This window comes from Mauremys mutica, chromosome 1, assembly GCF_020497125.1.
Source record: "Mauremys mutica isolate MM-2020 ecotype Southern chromosome 1, ASM2049712v1, whole genome shotgun sequence".
In the NCBI taxonomy this organism is placed as follows: domain Eukaryota; kingdom Metazoa; phylum Chordata; order Testudines; family Geoemydidae; genus Mauremys; species Mauremys mutica.
In genome coordinates, this window is record NC_059072.1 from 91441746 (window position 1) to 91463017 (window position 21272).

General features: G+C 51.7%; 1 protein-coding gene across 1 annotated transcript; it reads left to right on the forward strand.

The window, feature by feature from the left end:
- The first annotated feature begins 652 nt into the window (after positions 1 to 652).
- Positions 653 to 20761, forward strand: NAGA (alpha-N-acetylgalactosaminidase). Its single transcript, XM_044991668.1, has 9 exons — positions 653 to 808; positions 8429 to 8600; positions 13114 to 13288; positions 13562 to 13739; positions 14682 to 14776; positions 15748 to 15909; positions 16378 to 16575; positions 17179 to 17322; positions 18185 to 20761. The coding sequence occupies exons 2-9, from the start codon at positions 8452 to 8454 to the stop codon at positions 18365 to 18367; spliced, it is 1284 nt and encodes a 427-aa protein (XP_044847603.1). The 5' UTR covers positions 653 to 808; positions 8429 to 8451; the 3' UTR covers positions 18368 to 20761.
- Positions 20762 to 21272: the final 511 nt, after the last annotated feature.

The following is a 21272-nucleotide window of genomic DNA, read 5'->3' on the forward strand; positions in this document are numbered from 1 at the left end:
TGGCAGTGTAGACAAGGCCAATGCCCAGATCTTCAAAGGTATTTAGGCATCTATCTGCCATTGTTGTTACCAAAATATCTTTGAGGATCTGGGCCTTGTCCAAGGTCATACAGGAAGTCTAGCAGAGGAAAGAATTGAATGTGGGGTCTCTCAGGTCCTAAGCTAGTACTGTAACTACTGGACGATTGTGTGTGTGTAGACACAGGGTGAGTATAGGGCCTAATGCAGTGGAACCCTGGTCTCTAAGTTCTACCATATTACAGCTATAATAATAGTGCCTTTAGGAACCACAGTCATCTCTAGAGAAGTAAATACTGTGTGTGCCCAGGCTGACAAAACACCCTTCTTCCCTAGCATTGATCACAGGCTCAGCAATCGCACTCCACCTAAGGTGACCAGATGTCCCGATTTTATAGGGACAGTCCCGATTTTTGTTTTTTTTTTCTTACATAGGCGCCTATTACCCCCCACCCCTTCCCGATTTTTCCCCTTTGCTGTCCTGTCACCCGCCCCAGGCAGCCAGGCTATGACGATCGTACAGCCCCTGAGGCCCCACAGTGCGGAATCGGGAAGGGGAGGGTTATGGGGAGGGCGTTGTCCTGCCTCCCAGTCCTCCTACTGGGTGCCGGGAAGCGGGCGTCTCTGCTCCCCACCCACACCGGGAGCGGCCGCGGCTGCTCCCGCGGGACAGGCCGGTCAGGTGAGCGGCGGCCGGGGATCACGTGGCTGCGCGCCCTCTCCTGGCCCGGCGAGACGCTCAGTTGTGTTGCGGCAGCTCCCGGCGCCTGGCCCGTCCCTCTCCGCCCGGGTAAGTGAGCCGGCCCGGCGGGGCTCGGGGGTTGCCGCGCTGGGGCTCTGCCGGCTACAAGGGGGTCTCCGCGGAGTGGAGGAGGCTAAAGAACCGGACAGATCCCGCCAGCCGCTGGGGCGGGGAGGGCTGATGCTGCTTGTTCCTTCGCTCCAAGGGCGGCTGCTTGGCAGTGGGCTAAGGGGGGCAGGGGGCTCTGGCTGTAAAACCTTGAAAGTGCCTTGGGATCCTGCAGGATGTGGCGCTGCAGACTTCGGGGTGCTAGTTCGGCAGCTCCGTCTTTCCATCTCTGCCTACGCAGAGCTCAGCCATGTGCTTCTTGAGTTTGAATTGGGGTCCTAGATGCAGACTGCTCCATTAGCACGGACCGTGCAGTGTTCCACCCCGTCTGAGACCGGAGTTGGTTTATGGTCAGCTCCTATCCAGGGACTGCTCCTTTTCTGTTGATAAGGTGCAATAATACCATCCTGCCATTCAGATTTTCTTTTGTTCCCCTGGTGAAGAGTGCCAGTTGACTAGCACAGGAGACCAGTGTATCTGCAGAGTAGGTACAGGACATATTGAACCAGCTTCCTGCATTAATGTACTTCAAGGCAAGGCCAGTCCTAAAGATGAAAAATAACCTAGTTTTCATGATCTAGTACTGAGTGATTGGGAAAATGATTCACAAACATTTGTCCCAGCCCTGGATTGCTTTTTCCTCTCAGCCCGTCCCCTGCCTGGCTCTTTGTTTAACATTTTTGGAATCGGTTTTTGTTTGCACAGTGTTGGGGAGCGGCTGCTCCTAATGTAAACGCTCGAATTCAGATGCAGACAAAGGGGATCACAGTTGGTGTCAAGAGTGTTCACCCTCTTTATATGGCCCCTGTCACCGTAATATCTGAATCTCTCACCATCTTTAATGTGTGTGAGATAGGGAAGTGCTAGCATCCCCATTGTATGGATAGGGAATGGATGCACAGAGAGACCAAGTGACTTGCCCAAGGTCACATAGGAAGTCTGTGGTGGACAGGGGCGGCTCTAGGCACTTTGCCGCCTCAAGCACGGCAAGCAGGCTGCCTTCGGTGGCTTGCCTGCGGAGGCTACGCTCGTCCCGCGGCTTCAGGAGGTCCGCCGAAGCCGTGGGACCAGCGGACCCTCCGCAGGCAAGCCACCGAGGGCAGCCTGCCTGCCGCCCTCGCAGCGCAGGCAGAGCGCCCCCCGCAGCTTGCCACCCCAAGCATGCGCTTGGCGTGCTGGGGCCTGGAGCCACCCCTGGTGGTGGAGCAGGAATTTTGTTATTAAAGTTTTGGTCTTTTGAGTTGGGGAGCATAAACGATCCCATGTGACTTGGGGAACCAGTAACACACCCTGAATAATGAATAACTGAAATGAATAATTCACAATCACCCCATAGGCTAGCGTATGTTCATTTGCAAAATTATGAATAACAAAGATGAGTCAAAATCATGGATAATTCCTGAAACCAGGATCAGATTCATTAGCTATGTTGTTCATAATGAATAGTTCACTCGACTCTAGACCTGGTTAATTCTTGACCTCTGCTGAGACCGCAAGCTGTGTAGGTGATTTTTTGCAGTGTGAGCAATCTGTCCCACTAGGAGCTGGCCTGAGACCCTCCAATGTGCCACACAGTTCAGGGAAAGCCATCAGATGGTAACAACTTGTAATTGCTACTGACCTGGGTCTAGTTTGGGACAAGTAAACTAAAAGTTAAAGATTCCATGTCCCCCTTTCCCAGGTCTCTGAGCTGCTTATCCCCTCATTGTAAGTATGTTTAGATTACTACTGTTTCCCCAAGGTGGGGGCCTCAACCTTCTCAGATCTCTGGGAATCTTTCCCAATTTTATCTTAGGGGAGATTGCAAAATCCAATGCCCGTTAAAGTCAAGCGAAAGACTCCTGTTGATTTCCCTGGTGTTGGACTGGGGCCCCTAGGAAGGAGCAGTGTGTTATGAACATTCAGTTGTATTAAAGAACTTAGGGGGCACATTCAGCATCTCCATGATCATATTGTGATATCCGTTGGAGTTTTGCGCACAGATCAAAGCAAGAAGATGATCCTGAGCTTTTAGAGCAGGCCACGTCCCAGTCCTTTCTTTAACACGTCCCCGTTATCAATAAAAAATAACACTTTGCACTTCTGTACTGTCTTCCCTTTGAAGGCCTCAAAGCACTAGAGAAACGTTGACAACATTGTTACTGTCCCAGTTTGGAGATGGGGGAAAGTGATGCCAGAGGATCTGGGCCAGACAGACTTGCCCAAGATCACACAGCATGTCAGTGGCAGAAGTTAGAGACATGTCTCCAGCTGGTCCTGTGCTCCAGCCACAGACCGCAGAGGAGTTTTGCTTCTCTTTACTTTTTATTGTCTGGACAAATGCAGCTGTCTATGCACCATTTTTCTTTAGCATTCAGTATAAGCCCAGCATCTCAATATGGTATAAATCATTTTCTCCTTCATGTTTTGGGAGGAGTTTGTGACCTGAACGTACTTGCCCGGTGGTGGGTAAGCTGCAGGTGGGTGCTCTGATTGTGGCAGGTCAAAAGGTAGGTATTTCTCTGCTGGGACCAGCCCAGTCACTTTGGTGATATGGTTACAATCTGGCCCATATACAAGGGCCCAATTTTTCCCCACATTGCTCTATATGACTGGATTCAGATTAGCTACTGTTCACCCTTCATTAATGCCAATTTACTGCACACAGATTGCAGCTGCACCTGACTCCTGACCTACGTTGCACCGCCACTGCTTGTTATTTTTGCCCTAGATTTCTCTACACAGGTCTGGCAGTACAACTTGGTCCTGACAAGGAGCATCCCTTCCCCTGCTATTTTACTCCATGTGGGCCCTCCTGGGCGGAAACTGTAATGGAATCGTAGAAATGTAGGGCTGGAGAAGTCGTCTAGTCCAGCCCCCTGCACTGAGGCAGGACCAAGTACACCTAGATCATCCCTGCTGATGGGTGTTTGTCCAACCTATTCTTAAAAACCTCCAATGAAGGGGATTCCACAACCTCCCTTGCAGTTAACTATCCTTAAGATTTTTTTAATATCTAATCTAAATCTCTCTTGATGCAGATTAATCCTGTTACTTCTTGTCCTCCCTTCAGTGGCTGGGGAGAACATTTGATCACTGTCCTTTTTCTAACAGCCCTTAACTTATTTGAAGACTGTTATCAGGTGCCTGCTCAGTCTTCTTTTCTCAAGACTAAACATGCCTAGTTTTTTTAACCTTTGCTCATAGGTCAGGTTTTCTAAACCCTTTATCATTTTTTGTTGCTCTTCTCTTGACTCTCTTCAGTTTGTCCACATCTTTCCTAAAGTGTGGCACCCAGAGCTGGACATGGTATTCCAGCTGAGGCCTCACCAGTGCTGACTCGAGCTAAAGTGAATGAGGTTTTCATAATATGGACCCATCTCCTCAGGAAGTAATGAGACCTGCCATGCTTGATTCTATCTTAGTTATCTAGGTATTTATAACATGTCTGTTGCCCTGGTGTCTGCAGCTAAAGTTACAAAAAAGCAAACAGATGGTCCGTACAGCTGTAATCTCCCTGCCGTCTGTGTGTGTCTCTCTGTGAACTTGTGACCACTTCAAGATTTGATTTCTAATCTCCAGACAAGATCTATATCTTGTTAAACAGAAAGGGGAAGCCTAGAGGCAGCTGCCCAGACTTCAGCCCCGGCTTCTCCTTTCTGTACTATTTAGACCAAGTTCCTCTTTCTAGCTGGGCAAACACCACAAGGCCCTACACTCACTCCACTTTGTCACTTTTGAGAACTGTGCCAGACCAATTCCAAAATTTCAGGGAATGTTCTAGGTATTGATGGGTAGAACCCTAGTGAGCTGGGTGAAAACCAGAAAAGCCTCATTTCCACTGACATCAGGCCCACAGAACACCCGTTTGGTACTGCAGGCAGAGGAAGCTCTGGTGCCCTCTGCAAGCTGCCGCCTGCACCTAGAACAGACCGGGTCAGTCGCACACCTCGTTCCTTATGCAGGCTGAGTTGTACACTCAGCCAGGCCCCATCCTCACTCCAGCCGTTCCCTCCCCTAGTGAGGCCACTCAGCCCCCCACTCCAGCCAGGCCCCTTGCCCTCCATTTCAGTCAGCTCCTACCAAGCTGGGCCTTCGTTTGCATGTGGATTACACACACAGCTTGGCTAGGTGAGCAAGGAAGTGTGCGAACCTCTAGTATGACTGCCTGGCCACTCTGTTTTTCCAGTCCCTTACCGAACGGCCCCTGATGGGATGGGTGTTCCCCTAGTTGTACTCATGGTGGTCTTCTTGAATTGCACACACAGGCCCCGAGTCATCCCTGGCCTGGTGGAGAATCCAGTGCAAGGGGGAGCAGCTGGACCCTGCCCTATTCTGGAGCTGCTGGGGGCTGGTTCGGCCCCTTGTGCAGGTTAAGCAGCCCTTGGGACTGTCTTACCTTGTGCTCTGCATCTCACGGTGCTTGTGGGCTTTGTGGCAACTGATAAATATCTAGGGTGTAGGAAAGCCCCTGCTGCTCTCCTGCACCAAAGGTGGGGAGATGCAGAGCCAGCTCTGGGCTGGCCAGGGAGGCCCTCTATGCTAGAGGTATTCCCCAGCAGAGCCAGAGCTGCTGCTTTGCTTTACATTGTATCCCCACTTCGGACTTCGGGCAAATAGCACCCACAGTTTGTTTTTGTTGTTAACTTAAACAGACGAGTAGAAGATCCACAGGGAGCAGATGAGGCAGACAGTACCATTTTTACACAGTCATGTATGTTAAACATTGTCAGTCCCAAGCATTCAAAATCATGAGGTAGGCCCCCAGAATCATGCAATTGGCTTGGTTTTTTTAAAAGTAATACCTTTTGAGGTTCGTTCTGTCTTTGTGGGATATAGCATTTAGGGGGTCATGTTCTCAAGCTTTTCTCCACAACCATGAAGGTTAGAAACCATAGGTTTTTTTTGTTTTTTTTTTAATGCTGAGCATCTCACATCATCACATGACTCCAGGAGCTGGGGCTTGAATGAAAGCACCAGCTATTCCAAGAGTTGCAATGAAATTGCACGAGTTGACAACAATGCACTTTTTCTAACCACAACCACATTTAAACGTCTGATGCAAGCCCTTTAGAACCTCTTTCCGTGAGTGAAGCACTGTGTTGTGTAGGTGTGCTCAGAACAGGGTTCGAAGGCTGGCAGCCTGTCTGTACTAGTGCTCCCATCAGCGCTACTGCCACTGTAGCTCAACCAGTGGGAGCAGTCCTGGGAAATATTTAGGAAAAGGCCTAGTTTTGACAGGGCCACCCAGAGAGGGGCAGTTTGCCCCGAACGCCCGTTTGAGAGCTGAGTGGCATTGAGAGCTGGCCCGGGGGGTTGCAGTGCCACTCATGGAATTTGGCCTGGTGGCCCCTCCAAAATGAGGGCCAAACCTGAGTGGCCCGGTGATCCAATGTGCCCGGTCACAATGCCCAGAGCGGGGAGCTGGGCCTAACCCCATGGGGCAGGAGCTGAACCACTGCTGTAGGGTGAGTGTGGTGTGGACTCCCCTCCAACCCGTCCCTACCCCCTGGACTGCCCTTCAGTGGTGGTCTTTTTTAGGGAGGGCCTCAGTTTCACATTTTGCCCCAGGCCTCCCAAAACCCTCTGTTTAGCTTTGAGTGCCAGCACCCCCAAAGGGAACAGTCAGGAGGGAAAAATGGCTAGAGCGTAGTGCAGGGCAGGGTGCGTAGGAACAAGAAATGAGAGCAGAAGTGGAGTCAGATTCTAGAGAGCTTGGGGAGCAGGGAGACATTTGAGCTGTATGTGGAACATGAGGAGAAATCAGTGCAGGTTCAAGAAGAGGGAGGGACTTGGGGTCAGCAGAAGGGAAGGAAGACTATCCTGGCAGCGAAGTGTTAAATGGGCCAGAGGGAGGAAGCAGGGGATGGCTAAAGAGGAAGGTGCTATGGCCAAAACAGAGATTACTAGAGCAGGACTAATACCTTGGCAGTGGGAATGGAGAGGGAAGGACACAGTTGGAAGATGTTGTGCAGATAAGCAGCAGGATCTGACTATAGACACAGTGCAAGCCAAAGCAAATATATTTCTTCCACTCAACCTATTATTGAAGGTCTCCTAAGGCAGAAGTGAGGATCAAAGACTAGAAAAAGTCAAGCCAAACCAGGAAGGACTGAGGCTGCCAAGTAAATGGGTGTAGTTAAATGCTTGAGCCCACGCTGCATTATAAACCTGGGCTTACAGTTGCTGGACCCGGGGCTCACAGCCATGCTAAGCGTGTCCATACTGCATTACGCTGACCTTCTGACTCAGGTCTGCAGCTTGAGCTGCGTCCACACTGCAAAATAACAGGGCTTGGACCTGAGTCGCAGCAGGACCCAGCTCTGATCCATCCCTCTGGCAGGGCCCTAGGACCCAGGTGCTGAGTGCTTGCTACTCAAGTCAGACTGGCTTGTATGTGGACAGAAGTAGGGCTTGGGCTCAAACTTGTGTCAGAGCCTGGGCTTAGTGTGCTGTGTAGACACACTCCCTCCCCTGCCCCATGTCTGTACTACCCTGTGGTTGAGATTTTGATGACGTGTTTGTTCCCATCACACTTGTGGCCTAGGAGCAGAAAGGCTTTACAGCCTTGAGCCAGAGAACACGGCATCCCCCTCAGGACAGCAGAAACAATGAGTTCACCTCAGCCAAAGCCAATGGTCCAGCTCAGAGAGGATATTGGGAGGGGGTGTCGCTGAACTACGGGGCTGGCGGCGAGTGTATGTTCAGGACATCTGAGTGCACTGGGCTATTGCTAGTGGATAATGGCACTGAAGTACACTGGGTAGGGATACAGCGGTGCTTTGGGGTGCAGCTGTCACCACTGAGGTGCTTGGGGGGACAGGCGGGGCGTTGGACTGAGCCATTTTGCTATGGCAGACTGGAGTGCATGGGGTGTAATGGAGTGAATGCAGGAGGATTGCTGTGCAAACGGGAATGAGTCATTGAGAGGAGGACCTGACACCATTGTGCTTTGAAGGATGTGTAGGGCAGGATGCAAGTATCTTACTCTGGAGTTTTGGGGGTGCAGGACAGTATGATGGCATAATGGGGTACAGGTAGAATATTATGAGGCCATATGGGTGGGATGCTGGGGTGCAGGTGGTGTAGTAACATGCATAATTACAGTCAGGGCTCTGGGTTACTCACGGATTGCTGTACTGGAGATGGGGTTTGTGGAGGAACAATGACAACGCTCTCAGGCAGCTGGACTAGAGGGAAGAGGAAGTGGGGCTATGGAAGGAACCCTAACGCAGTAATGAGTGGATGATACAACCTCCCCTCCGAGGTAAACAAAGGCAGAGAGGGGTGATTAACAACTAGAGCCACTGTAGAACCCTACATAGACAGGTCGGCTGGGGTGGCCTGAAGCTGATAACAAAGGGCCATGATTTGCATAAAGCTGGGTTGGGGGAGTGGGCTGGACATGCCATATCTCATCATGTTCCTCCCCACGGACAGTCTGTGGTGGATGGGTGGGTGGAGCCCTGTGACCTGCTGGATGACACACTGCAGAGGGAGGATCCCCTGAGTGGACCCCATTGATTTCCGAGGCAGGAGAGGGCTCTTTCCACTGAAAGGTTTTTGTCTCTCTCTTGTCAGTATTTACCCCTCACTCCAGAGCAATGAAGTTGGCTGTCTCTGGCCTGGCCCTAGTGGCCTGTGCCCTGGCTCTGGAGAATGGGCTCATGCGGGTGCCCCCGATGGGCTGGCTGGCGTGGGAGAGATTTCGCTGCAACACTGACTGCAAGACAGACCCTGACAACTGCATCAGGTGAGTGAGGCAACGCCAGGGGCTGCATCTGGAAGTTCTGTGTGGAGATGACAAGGTGTGAGGAGAGAAAAGGCAAACTGCCCCTACTTTTGCCTTGCCCTGCAGCTGAGGGCACCATGAGGAGTTCCCATGCTTCCCCTCTGCTTGTCAAGGGCTAAAGCATCACCTTTTTGTAGTGCTCTGTTTGAAGAGCTTTTGGCTTCAGTGCTTTGGAGAGCGAAGGCAGAGGGGGAACTCTGAGCCTTGGGCTGAGCCAGTGCCCCTTTCCACCTCACTCAGAGACACCCCGAGCAGCACCAGCATCCCCCTCCACTTCATCGCCTCCCCCCATTCAGAGACACCTCCATCAGAGTCCATCCCTCCCATGCCCTATCTCTTCCCCACCCCTCACTCACTCTCAGTCCCTGGACATGAGTCCCCCACCAGCTCTTTGGCAGCTGGGGGAAATAAAAGATATGGGTGGTAGGTAGAGGGTTGGAGCAGAGACATTTGTGGGAGTGGCGGAGGAGGCTGCAGAGAAGCAGGAGCTAGGTTGTGCCATAGCGTCCTGCTCAGGATGATCTGAGGTGAGAGAATCAGACTCATTTCAGTCATGACTCAGGTCAGATGTGAGGCAAAGATCGCTAACCCCTGCACCATCACATCTCCGTGCCATGAAGAGTAATTTTAAAACATTGTGAAAGCCATTGAAGGAACATGGAAATTGCCGCACTGGGTTGGTACACTGGTCCATCTCGTCTGTCTCCCACCACTAGCAGCACCAACATCTCATGCTTCAGAGGAAGACTTAAAATTGTCATCACACACCTAATTGTGCAATATGACATCCTGGAGGGACACTTCTTCCTGGCCCCAGCTGGGGGGAGTGTTACCTGCACACATTAGGGCACCCCACCTTTTCCCAATTTGTAGGGCTCCAGGCAAAAAGCACCTACCCTTACCCAATTCATAGGGCTCAGGGTGTAACTAACCTGGTCAGTTTAAGTACCCACACCCTTTCCCAGTACGTAGGGCTCTGGGTGTATACTACTTCTGCAGGACCTCTTACCAGTGAAAGAGCCTTTTACAGTAATATACTACACAACCTCTGTTTATTAACAATCACCAAAAACAGAATGCACACATTACACATACAGGGCTCACCACTCCCAGTAAGACAGATGAACTTTTCTTGATGGCCAGTAAGGATCAGGTCCATCTGGGGAACTCCAGTTTCTGCATGGTGTCATTGGCTGAGTGTTGAGGTCTGGGAGCTCTGATCTTTGGGGCTGTGTCCTGGAGTTGATTCCCAAAGAACTTCCTTTTGGACCCCAGTTTATATAGTGAAATTTGAGTTCTTTTAGCTATATCTTAACCAATCATTATACTAAAATTTTACTAACCAATCGTAACATAGTGTAACAAAATTCTTTAACCAATCCTATCCCACCACCTTAATTTACACTTAGCAAAATTAATTATGTAACAGACAGAAACAATTAAAGAACCACACAGAGACCATACAGATAAACAATAGAGAAGTGGGGACCATAATGACAAAACAATAAAGAAATTAGTATTTCACAACCACAACTATTGATAAGTGATTTCTTGACAGACAGGACGCTATCAAACTAAGTTTTTTTTGCTTTTTTTTAAAAATCATCTTAAGCTCTGTTTCTTTATCTGGTGATAGCGGGTGCCATTAGGACAGGACCGCCTTCTTAACAGCCTGATATTACATTGTTTTAATATAATTTGGATGGAATGTGAGGATGTGACTTCCTGCTTCTCAGCTAATGGCTGCTGCTTGGCTGCTCTTTTAATCTGTCTGCAGACGAAAGCCTTAGGGTTTAGGCCCTACAATATGGCTGCAGACAAAGGCCTTCTCCTTACAGGAGGGATGGGATGTTCCATGTGTGACCCGAAGCCACAGGGTTGACATCCCTCCTAATTGTACTCCAGCTGGTGTCTCTGTGTTTGCTGTTCTTATTCATGGAAATGTCAAACCTAATTTGGGAATCTCCTGTCCAGTGTATGGAATCCCAGCAGACCTTTCAACACCTACCATAGAAACAAGACACTTTTTTTTGAAAGGGAGGGACAATGCTTCCTTTCTCTCCAGCAGCAGAAACACACCGGGGGCCCTACACTGTGGTGAATCAGGATGCTGCTCCTTTCTGTGCTGAGGCCACCAAGAAGTACTGTGCTTAAAGCAAAGGCCAAAGGGCATTCTGTAGCACCAGCCTGAGGTCTGAAACATTGTTAGCCTGTCCCTCTCGGCCCTGTAAAATGATCAAGCAGCCATTTCCCTGGCTCCCCGCCTCACTCTTTGATCCTGCTGACAGTCAGGGAAGGTGGAGGATGATGATCTTGCAGTGTGGCATGTTTGCAAAAGGACTCGTGCTTTGGAGTTGAGTATGCAGAGACATCACAGCTCGGGTGCCCCGCAGGGATTGCTGATTTACATATAATATAAATGAGCCCCGACCATGTATTTTTTTTCACTTAGCTAGTCTATATAATCATATGTTCCTGTCACTGTGACTCTTGCACAACCTCCTTCCCTCCCTGTGGTCATTCTGTGACACCCCCTCACAGCAGCTCGTCTCAGATGCCAAGCTCTTCTGCATGGGCACCATCTCCCAGCACTGTGCGGCCCTGGTCCTGCTTGGGGTCTCTGGATGCTACTGTAATACAGATCATAACTGTAGCCACTCCCCCGGAGGGGTGGACAAAGCCTCCCCCCCCTTTCTTCTCCCATCAATCACCATTATTTGGAGCTTGTCCATTCTCTTTGCGTTGCCTGGCTTTTTCCTTCCTGGTGTCTCCACTCAGGTGCCTCCTTACTGTGCCAGGTCCAAAGGGGAGCCAGCCCTTGAGCAATCAGTGACCATACTACTAGCTGGCAAGAGGTGGAAAGCCCAGTACACAGGGGACAATAGAGTAAATGAATCCCAGCAAAGGAATGGCACACCAGAAATAACTGCATAACAAAGGGGGACTTTATTAGGAACAGGAAGCTAGGATCTGGGGAAGGAATGGGTTATGGTTAACTAATTGATAAACATGGATAAATAAGCCATTTCCCCACCTCCGCACACTCTCGAACTCCTCCAACCCCTTCTTCCCAAGGAAGATGCTAGGCCGAGGTTGTGTGTCCTGAGATGGAGTGTTGCAGTGCTGTGGCATTGGCTGACTTCAATAAAAGTCACCTTCACGTTTTTTCTTCACCCCTGGACGGGACAGGGTGCTCTCTAGACTCTGGCCAGGCTCGCTGTTCCCTGGCCTGGAATCCTCCTGGTCTCAGCTGCCTCTTGGCAGCACATGTGGGGTTGGATTGATCTCTCTCTGTATGCCAGTCCCTCCAGTGCTGCCCGATCCATGCAGCTAGAGTTTCAGAGCAGTGGGAGTTCAATGGCGACTACCTGATCCACACTCACTGTCTCTCTCCAGACCCAGATCACCTCATGCAGAAGCCTCCCAAGTCCCTGTTGTCCCCAGTAGGGGTTACTAACTCCTTCTGTCCCCTCCCCTAGCTCCAAGCAAGCCGGGAATGGGGTGAGGGGACTTTGGCAGCAATATGAGTCGTAGCCCTTTTGGTAGGGCCCCCCAAGGCTCAGTCTGGAGCCCAGGAGCTGACAAACTCCAGGTGGGGGTCACATGGCTGATGAGGGAGGGGGCTAGCCCCTCTCCTCACAGGCCTCATGAGGTCCCCACCGACAAATCCTGTGTTCTGTTCTGGGACCTCAGTAACGGAGAGAGATTGAGAAACTGGAGAGAATTTAAAGAACAAACCTGCTGATGGGGTTGGAGGGCATGACTTGAAAGGAGAGAGCGAATGGACAAAACATGTGTGTCCGCACAGGCCACGAGGACTGAGGGAGGGATCTAGCTTCTATTGACAAACGCATGAAGGATGTAGACAGCAAGGCGAGTAAAGAGAGGGAGGATGGTTCAGTGGTCACAGCACTAGTCTGGGACTTGGGAGCCCCAGGTTCATTTTGCTGCTCCCCATGGACTCCCTATGTGACCTGAGCCTCCGTTTTCCCATCTTCAAAATGGGGATAACAGCACTTTCCTAGCTCATAGGGGTGTGGTGGGAATAAATGCATTGCACATTGTGAGGGGCTCAGATACTAGTCACGGGAGGCAGATAAGTGCCTTAGAATTGTTCAGACTCTGCGAGCTAAAAGGAGGAATAATGGGGAACGTTTCCTATAGATGAGATCTGGTGGACAAGGGAATAGACTCCCAGGAGAAGTGGACATTGCTGGAGTCCTTTAAAACTGGACTGGACAAAGCCTTCAAGACTCTGCTGTGGAGACCAGACCCCTGCATTGGCAGTGACAGGGGAAGATGGAACCTAAAATGTCTTTTCCATCTTGGTTAAAGGTTGAATGACTCCATGGTTTTTGTAGCAGCCTTTGGGGATAAAGAGGAGCAGGTGCTAAGTGTTGTTGTTAATAGTGGGTTTGTTTTGTTACCTCTGCCTGCTCTGAGCCTGTTCTCTCTCTCCCCATCCCCGAGGTAGCGAGAAGCTTTTCGTTGACATGATAGATCGTCTAGCGGACGATGGCTGGAAGGAGCTGGGCTACGTGTATGTGAATATAGACGATTGCTGGCTGGCGAAGAAGCGGGACGCAACGGGGAAACTGATCCCAGATCCCGAGCGTTTTCCCAGTGGGATCAAAGCCTTGGCGGATTACGTGAGCTGATTCTTTTGGTGTAAAGGCAGGATCCAGAGAGGGAAGGGGCAGGGGATGGGCAGCAGGGTGGGTTCTCGTTATTTCAGTCACATCACATCTTGTGGCCTTGAGGCATGGGGTCCGTGACCTGAGAGATGTGGAAGGTGACGCTCTAGCACAGTGAGAGAAGCTAAAGCACTGTCCACTCTGACATGCTCCCCGCACAAATGCACACCTGCCCCGAGTGGCAGCCAGGGGCTTTCAGGCTCTCTCACACCCCTCTCCTTTGCACAGGCGCACTTCCGGGGACTGAAGTTGGGCATCTATGGAGACATGGGCAATTACACATGCGGTGGCTACCCAGGCACCACGCTGGACCGGGTCGAACAGGATGCCCTGACCTTCGCGGAGTGGGGCGTGGACATGCTGAAGCTGGATGGCTGCTACTCATCAGAAGATGAGCAGGCCCAGGGTAAAGACTGTGTCTCCTAGGCTGTGTGGACTTGCAGCCACGCCACTGTTACTGTCCTCGGTGTCAGAGAAACTGAGAAGACATTTTTTCTTTATGCTAAAGCAGAGGCTCTCGCAGCATGTGGGCCACCCCAGATGGGGGCTGTTGCACGTATCAGGGGAACAGGGCTGCCATCTTGATTCCTACTCCCCATCTCCATAACTCATTGCATTGATGCTCATGGTGCTTCCCATGACCCACCGGGGAACTGGGGCAGTCTCTGAGGACGTTGGTGGCACGTTTCAAGAGGGGTGCGCAGAAATGGCTGAATGTGGGACTGTGGCTTGGTAAAAGGTTGAGAACCTCTCTGCTAACGGGCACAAACCCACGTCCTGTTAGGTTCATTTCCTTGTGCCTCCCGTTCTGGATCTTCACCTCCAAGCTAGATCCTTAGCTGAGATTTTAGAAGGTGTCCAAAATACCTGCTTTACAGTGGGGCTACAGAACCTTCAGAGAAGACCCTTACGCGTGCATAGGATGTTGTCGTGGGGAGCGCGGGGGAGATTGTCCTTACTGGCCATAAGGCAGAGCTGTTTTTCTACAGAAATCCCATTGGTGGCCGGAGAGGGGCTTGTCTGATGGGTCTGTGTTTTGGTGGGGGACCTGGTGGTTTGGCAGTTTTGATGGTGTGGGGGGATAGGTTTCAGCCTCACGATCTGAGTACGGGTGGAGAAGCCCTCAAATATTTGATTTCTTAAGGAAGGCAGCTTCTGTTATTCACCTCTCCTCTCCCCCCCACCATCCCTGAGCCCCTTTCTTTCTCCTTGTGTGTCTCTTAAAATAGCCCATTAAAAATCCATGTAACTAGGTTCATCTGAGTGATCGTTCCAGAAAGTGCTGCTGTTTTCCCCCTGGTCAATGCCAGCCATTTCCTTGACCAATTGGATTTCTTGTCTCTCAAAGGCTACCCTAAAATGGCAATGGCCTTGAATGCAACAGGCCGCCCTATTGCCTATTCCTGTAGCTGGCCAGCCTATCGAGGAGGGCTTCCACCCAAGGTAAGGCTCGCCCTGGCAGATCCTGGGGTTCCTTTGATTTTCCTCTAATCGTCCTGCACTGACTGTCCTGGAAGGGAGCTTTTATTCAGCGTTGTATGAATTCCTAATGCCTTCTTTTCCTACCCCTCCTCCACCCCAGTTGCTATGATTGGCTTGTGGGCACTGATCTCCCAAAGGGACTGTGAGCTGTCAGACAGGCTGTGGATCCATGTGGAAGGATGCCAGGCTGGGGTGCAGGAAGAAGGGCAGTGGTACCAATCTTTGGACCGGGTTGTTAATGTAAAAGGACACTCCTGAAAAGTGGCAATGTCTGCAGGAGAATCACTGAAGTTAAATGTGGAAAAGAGGCCTGTAGGACACTTCTTGTCCATCCCTATCCCAGCCAACCCAGGATCATTCCCCACCCATGTATTCTTCAGAGCATTGTCCAGTTTTAAATGTCTCCAATGATTGGCCTTCCACCAATTCCCCTGGGAGGCTCCTCCGCAGTGGAGCATGAGTTTTCCCTTGGCGCACTCTCATTCCACCCCCACCTGCACTCTAGGCCTTTGGATCACCCTGAATAATCCCCCTCCTCTCTCCCCCCCCCATTGCTTACACCCTTCAAGTGCACTCGTGGGTGTTCATTGTGTCCTCCCCCATCCCGGTTGCCTCTAGCTGGTTAGCCAGGCTGTTCAGCTTTCCCCACAAATGAGGCACCTTGCCCCTTAGTTGCTTGGTGTTGCACTTCTCTGAATTCCCTCAAATCCATCAACACCTTTTGGCCACTAAGGCTCTCTGAACTGAGCCCAGCGTTCCCAGTGAGTCTCACCAGTGGCCTCTGAACTAGCGATGATAAGTACAGTATGAGCGTGTGTGGGGGGGTATTTTTCCCCTGCCCATGACAAAGGTGCATCCCACAGCTCTGTGGGCACATCCCCTCTCTCCCATTCACCTGAGCTCCTCCCCCTGTACACCTTGTTCTCTTCCAGGTGAACTACACCCTCCTGGCGAACATCTGTAACCTCTGGCGTAACTATGGTGACATTCAGGACTCCTGGAACAGCATCCTCTCCATCGTGGACTGGTTTTCAGCAAATCAGGATGTGCTGCAGCCGGTGAATGGCCCTGGCCACTGGAATGACCCGGACATGGTAACTTTGGGCTGTGGATGGTGGAGAGGAGGGTCTCCAGGGATTTCCTGTCTAGAAGCAGGGTGGAGAATTGGAGATCATGGCTGGCAGGAATTCATTAGCCCGTGGCACACCATACAGGTCTGTAGGCTGCCAGAGCTGCCTAACCCTCACGCCACATCCCTCATCCACCCTGAAAAGCCCTGTCTAGACTAGGGGCAAGGTGGGGGTTTAAACGTGTTAGTATTTTAATTAATACATATTTAACATCACTGAGCACAGATGGGGCTGGACATGGTGTTAGCTGGGCATGCTCCACCAGCGGGGGAGGGAAAGGGCTTGCCAGGATGCCAGTGCTCTCCATGAGCTGGGTCCTGCCACTGAGAGCAGCAGTTGTCTTGCTAATGTGTACCCCCCGCCTTCTGCTCTTCCACTCTCTCCCCCTCCGCCCCACCCTACTGTCTGCCTACTCCCCCTCCTGTGCCACAGCTGATCATTGGAAACTTTGGCCTCAGCGATGACCAGTCCCGATCCCAGATGGCCTTATGGACGGTGCTGGCCGCCCCACTCTTCATGTCCACAGACCTCCGCACCCTCTCCCGCAGCTCCAGGGAGATCCTGCAGAACCGGCTGATGATCAAAATCAACCAGGACCCCTTGGGAATCCAGGGACGCAGAGTCCTTAGGGTACAGAAGGGCACGTGTGGGAACCCAACTGCATAAGGGCCAGGGAGAGGGGAGTAGATGGGGTGCGGGGGGAAAGCCATTGAGAGGGACTGGCTGGGCGTCAGGGGAGAAGGTGAGCCAAGCCAGGGAATGGCTGTGGTTAGCTGGGGATTTATGGGGTTAGCATAATATTGGGGAGGCCTCGCCAGGGGAAGGGTTGAACTAAGACACGCTTGTTAAACAGCTCTAGTATTCCCCTCCTCCATTCCCTCCCCACCAGACTCGGCTGCTTGGTTTGTCCTCCCATGCCCTTTCTTGTCTCTTGCTTTGGAAAGGGTTCATCTTGGGACTCTGGGGCCACTGGTGGGTAGGAGGGCAGCCATCAAACAACCCCAGTTCACTCCCTCCTGCTGATGCCTGATGTGTCAGCGTGTGGCTGGGCACCTCAGGCCCAACAGAGAGACGTGATCCGTGCTGCTTCCAGGCCCCTGCCAGGGCAGGTTCATGAGCCATCCCAAGAGCTGATGAGCGTTTGGGGGAGTGGGTGGCAGCTGCAGGGAGAGGTGCAGAGAAGCTGGAGATGCACCTAAACTCCCTCTTTCTGCTGCCCCTGTGCTTCCCTAGGAGAAGTCTCGTATTGAGGTGTTCCTGCGCCCGCTTTCCCACTCAGCCAGTGCCCTGGTCTTCCTCAGCCGCCGGACGGACATGCCGTACCGCTACACCACCTCCCTCAGCAAGCTCAACTTCTCCGCCAGTGCCGTGTACGAGGTGAGCAGGGAAGGCACAGCAGGTCCCAGCCCAACGCCCCTGCCACGCAGGCCCCTTATCTCCGCAGAGTGGGGAGCCCAGCCCCCATGTTCACGCACGATGCTTTGCGGTTTGCAGTCCCCCTCCTGCTCTCTTCCTCAGAATGTAGTGTTTGTTTGTCCTGTCTCCCCACTCTCAGCCTCACACAACACCTAATACTGTTGGAGACCACAAGCCAAGCCCACAGACCCAGTTACATCCACCCACTGGTGCTGGGACTCATCCCTCCCCTGGTATAGTCACGCCAGGGATTAGGCTGGACTTTCAATGCTGCAGTCCTGAATGCGGGCAACTGGGCCCTACACGTTGTGGGGGTGGGGAAACGGCTACAAAGCTCCTGCCCCTATTCTTACTCCAGGATGGTGCTGGGGGGGAGATGGGGTGGCAAGCGACCGTACCAAATCACTGACTAGCCTGGCTCTGGGACTTTGATGGTGGGCTTGCAGTTAGGCTGCAGTCCCCGTGGCTCTCTCGGACCAAAGTGGGTTAGGCCTGGTCAGTGTGTGGATGAGATTTCTAGGAGGTGATAGGGGGAGCGTTATCATGGGCCTTGGGTTTCCTGGGATCATTCTGACTCTGAGTATTTTCAATGGAGTCGTTCCCACTCCTGCAGCCTCGGATCAAAATCCCTTGGGGCTGGATACAGTAGTCTGCCCTTGCTGTGTAGTGTTACTGTGCCCCGCTGCACAGCTGCTTACTCAGCCTGCCAGAGCAGGCTACACTTCCTGGGATCTCTCATCTGCCTTGGAAGTAAAGTGTTTTTTTACATACTTTGAGATGAGAGGCACCATGCAAATGCTAGTAACAACCACGTCTCTTCCAGGCACAGGATGTGTACAGCGGCGGGATCATCAGCGGCCTGAAGGCTGGAGAGAACTTCACTGTCATCGTTAACCCCTCGGGCGTAGTCATGTGGTACCTCTATCCCACAATGTACCTGGATCAACCCTTGGACTTTGTCAGACAGCGCCCCCAGGGGAAGGGCTTCCACCCATTTGCACTGTGAAGCCAATCAAAAAGGAAGAGGATGGGGGGCCAGCTGTGATTTTATCCAGCCCCGATGGGTACATGTTGCTCTCTGGCCAGGAGCGACTCCCCTGAGTGTTTCCATCACTACATGGAACAGACGTTTTGCTTGTTCAGTCGCAAACTAATGATCTACACACAACCTCTTTGTGCCTTGGTTTTCCTCTCTGTCAACCAGAGAGAATTACCACCTCCCTCCCAGGCATGAGAGGAGGGTTAATTCATTACTGATTGTAAAGTGCTTTGAGACCCTTCCCTGGATGGTGCCAGGCAAGTGCAGAACACGGTCACTGTGAGCATTTGATAACTCTCGCTACTTGAACACTTGGCTTTGATCCCGCGCTAGAGTAGCAGGGGCTGAAGGCAGTATCGCAGCTCGGTGAAGAGGTCATTTCCCCTAGATTTGCAGTAGGGCCTTAAAGCTGACCCCTGACGTACCTGTCACGAGAAGCGAGTCTCCCTGGAGGTGCTATACTGGCAATCACATGTTCCATTGGGGGGGAACTTTCCTACCATTTCCTTCGCTTAGAATGACAACTTCAGGCAGTAGAACTCACCCCCTTCCAGTTGTAAAACCATTAGCACCTGTAGGAGGCAGCATTGTGCGGTAGCCAGAGCAGGGCTCTGGGACTTTAGAAACTCATGAATTTCAATGCTGTCTCTGCACATACCCCAGCAGTTGCTAAAGGCGATGTCTGCACTACCTCTGCTACAGTGGCACACCAGTGGGGCTGCAGCACCCTCATGTAGACCCTTCCTGCACTGATGGATGGGGCTTTTCCATTGGTGGTGTTAATCTCACCTCTCCAAGAGGCGGGTGGCTAGGTCGATGGATGAATTCTTCTGCCATGCCAAAAGCAGGGGCTAGACTAACCTAACTGCAGTGCTCAGGGTATATAATTTGTCATAGCCCTGAGCGATGGAGCTAGGTTGATCTAATTTTTAAGTGTAGACCAATGGTTCTCAACCCAAGGCCCAATCAGCACTCAGCTGTGGCCCATGTGACATCCTCACAGCCATACAGGTGGTATGTATGTTGTGTGGATGCAGCCCATGTAACACAGAGAGAGCTGCATATGTGGCCCACAAGGGTAAATCAGTTGAGTACCATTGGTGTAGATCAAGCTTTAGTTTCCCCGTCTGTAAACTGGGGACAATACTCCTCCCATACCTGAAGATTATTAGTTATATTTAACACTTAACATCTTCCAAGTGCCCTACAAATAGGAGCTTGATCATCACAAAATCCCAGTTTGGGTGAGCCTTAGTATTGCCCTGGTGCTGGATACTGAGGCACAGGGAGGCTGTATAATAAATCAGTGGCAGAGCAGAAATTAAACAGGGCTCCCTGGCTTCTGCTCCATCCAGCCTGCCTCTTCAGTTAGTTCACAGAACAGGGTGGAGATTTACAGTATTCTCCACTGATTTATGCCTTGTTATCATCTTTAAAAAAACATCACTGCTAAATGTACGCAGCAGAGAAAGCAGCAGTGTACAGTGTCTGTTTCATTGCCTGACTGGGGCTCGGAAACACTTGTGCACCCACAGTCTTGTCCAGCTGAGAATTGCCTCGTATTAGCACTAGCCTACCCAGCAACTGAGCTGGTTGTTCCTGCTGGATGGGGACAGGCTCCCTTCCTTCTCTAGCTGGCCAACATTCCAGGATTTCTCAGGGAAAGGCAGCTGTGTATGAATTTGTACGTTTCCATGACCAGCCTTTTAGCCATTAATACACTGCCAGGGGACTGCAGTAGGAGCCTGTCACTTGCGTTGTGGGCCCCAGAGCCACAGCTGGTTGCACTCCATTGTCTGAAAGGGAACCCTGTTGCTATGTGTTACAGTGTAAGTTGTGCTAGACAATTAATGTTTGAATAATGTATTTGTATGGACAGAAGAGGAAGGTTGTAACTGGAAGGAAAACAGCCTATCTTCTTCATCCCAGCTGGGCCCAAACTGACAGCTCAAGGGCTGGGGAAAGGAGGGTATGGGCTATTCTGGGAGAATTCTGCACCAAAAAATTAAAAATTCTGTGCCTAATATCAAAATTTTGCAAAATTCAGCATATTTTATTTTGTCAAAATAATGTAATCAAGCTGGTTTCAATTATTTAGGTAATTTATTTAAACAATACAATGGGTGGAGAAGGCGAGTGAATAGCATTGGGGAAATCCCCAGACCCCCTTGCCTAATAGTAATGTAGCTAGGTTTGATCCTTTATTTCTAGTTATTAGTCAACCAATATATGCAGCCAGTGATGAGTTGCCAAAATATTAACAACCGGTTTCCCTCCTCACCTCACGAGGGGGTCATGCCCCCCCCAGGGGGTTGTGCCCCATCCAACCTCCCATGTTTTTTGACACCTCCCCCCGGGACCCCTGACTGCCCTTTGCAGCCCCATCCAACTCCTCTCATTCTTGATGGCCCCCTGCCCCATCCAACCACCCCTTCTCTCTATCCCTGAGTGCCCCCACCACCTCATCCAACCCCTGCTCCTTCCTGATTGCCCCCCGGGATCCTTGCCCCCATTCAATCCCCCTGTTCCCTGCCCTCTGACCGCCCTGACCCCTATCCACCCCTCCACAACCCACCGAACACCTGCTCCCTGCCCCCTTACCACACTGCCTGGGGCCGGGACTGGGGCCGCTCCGCTGGGCTGGGCCGGCACCAGGGCTGGAGCCGCGGGTCCCGAGCTGGGCCGGGTCCGAGCCGCGCAACCGGGACCAGCCCGAGCCGGGGGGGCTTGGCTGGGACCGAGCTGGGGCCAGGGGGAGCCACCCCCCCCTCACCCCCCCATGCCCGGCTTACCTGCCTGTTGCTTTTTTCAGGCTTCCCGTGAATATTTGATTCGCGGGAAGGTGAGGAGAAGGAGGGCAGAGCATTCATGG

Excerpts from the sequence above, each read along its gene's own strand:
- NAGA (XM_044991668.1), top strand. The coding sequence starts at position 8,452 with ATGAAGTTGGCTGTCTCTGGCCTGGCCCTAGTGGCCTGTGCCCTGGCT. Across the intron at positions 14,777-15,747 it reads GAGGAGGGCTTCCACCCAAG|GTGAACTACACCCTCCTGGC; the intron begins GTAAGGCTCGCC and ends GTTCTCTTCCAG. Across the intron at positions 15,910-16,377 it reads ACTGGAATGACCCGGACATG|CTGATCATTGGAAACTTTGG; the intron begins GTAACTTTGGGC and ends CCTGTGCCACAG.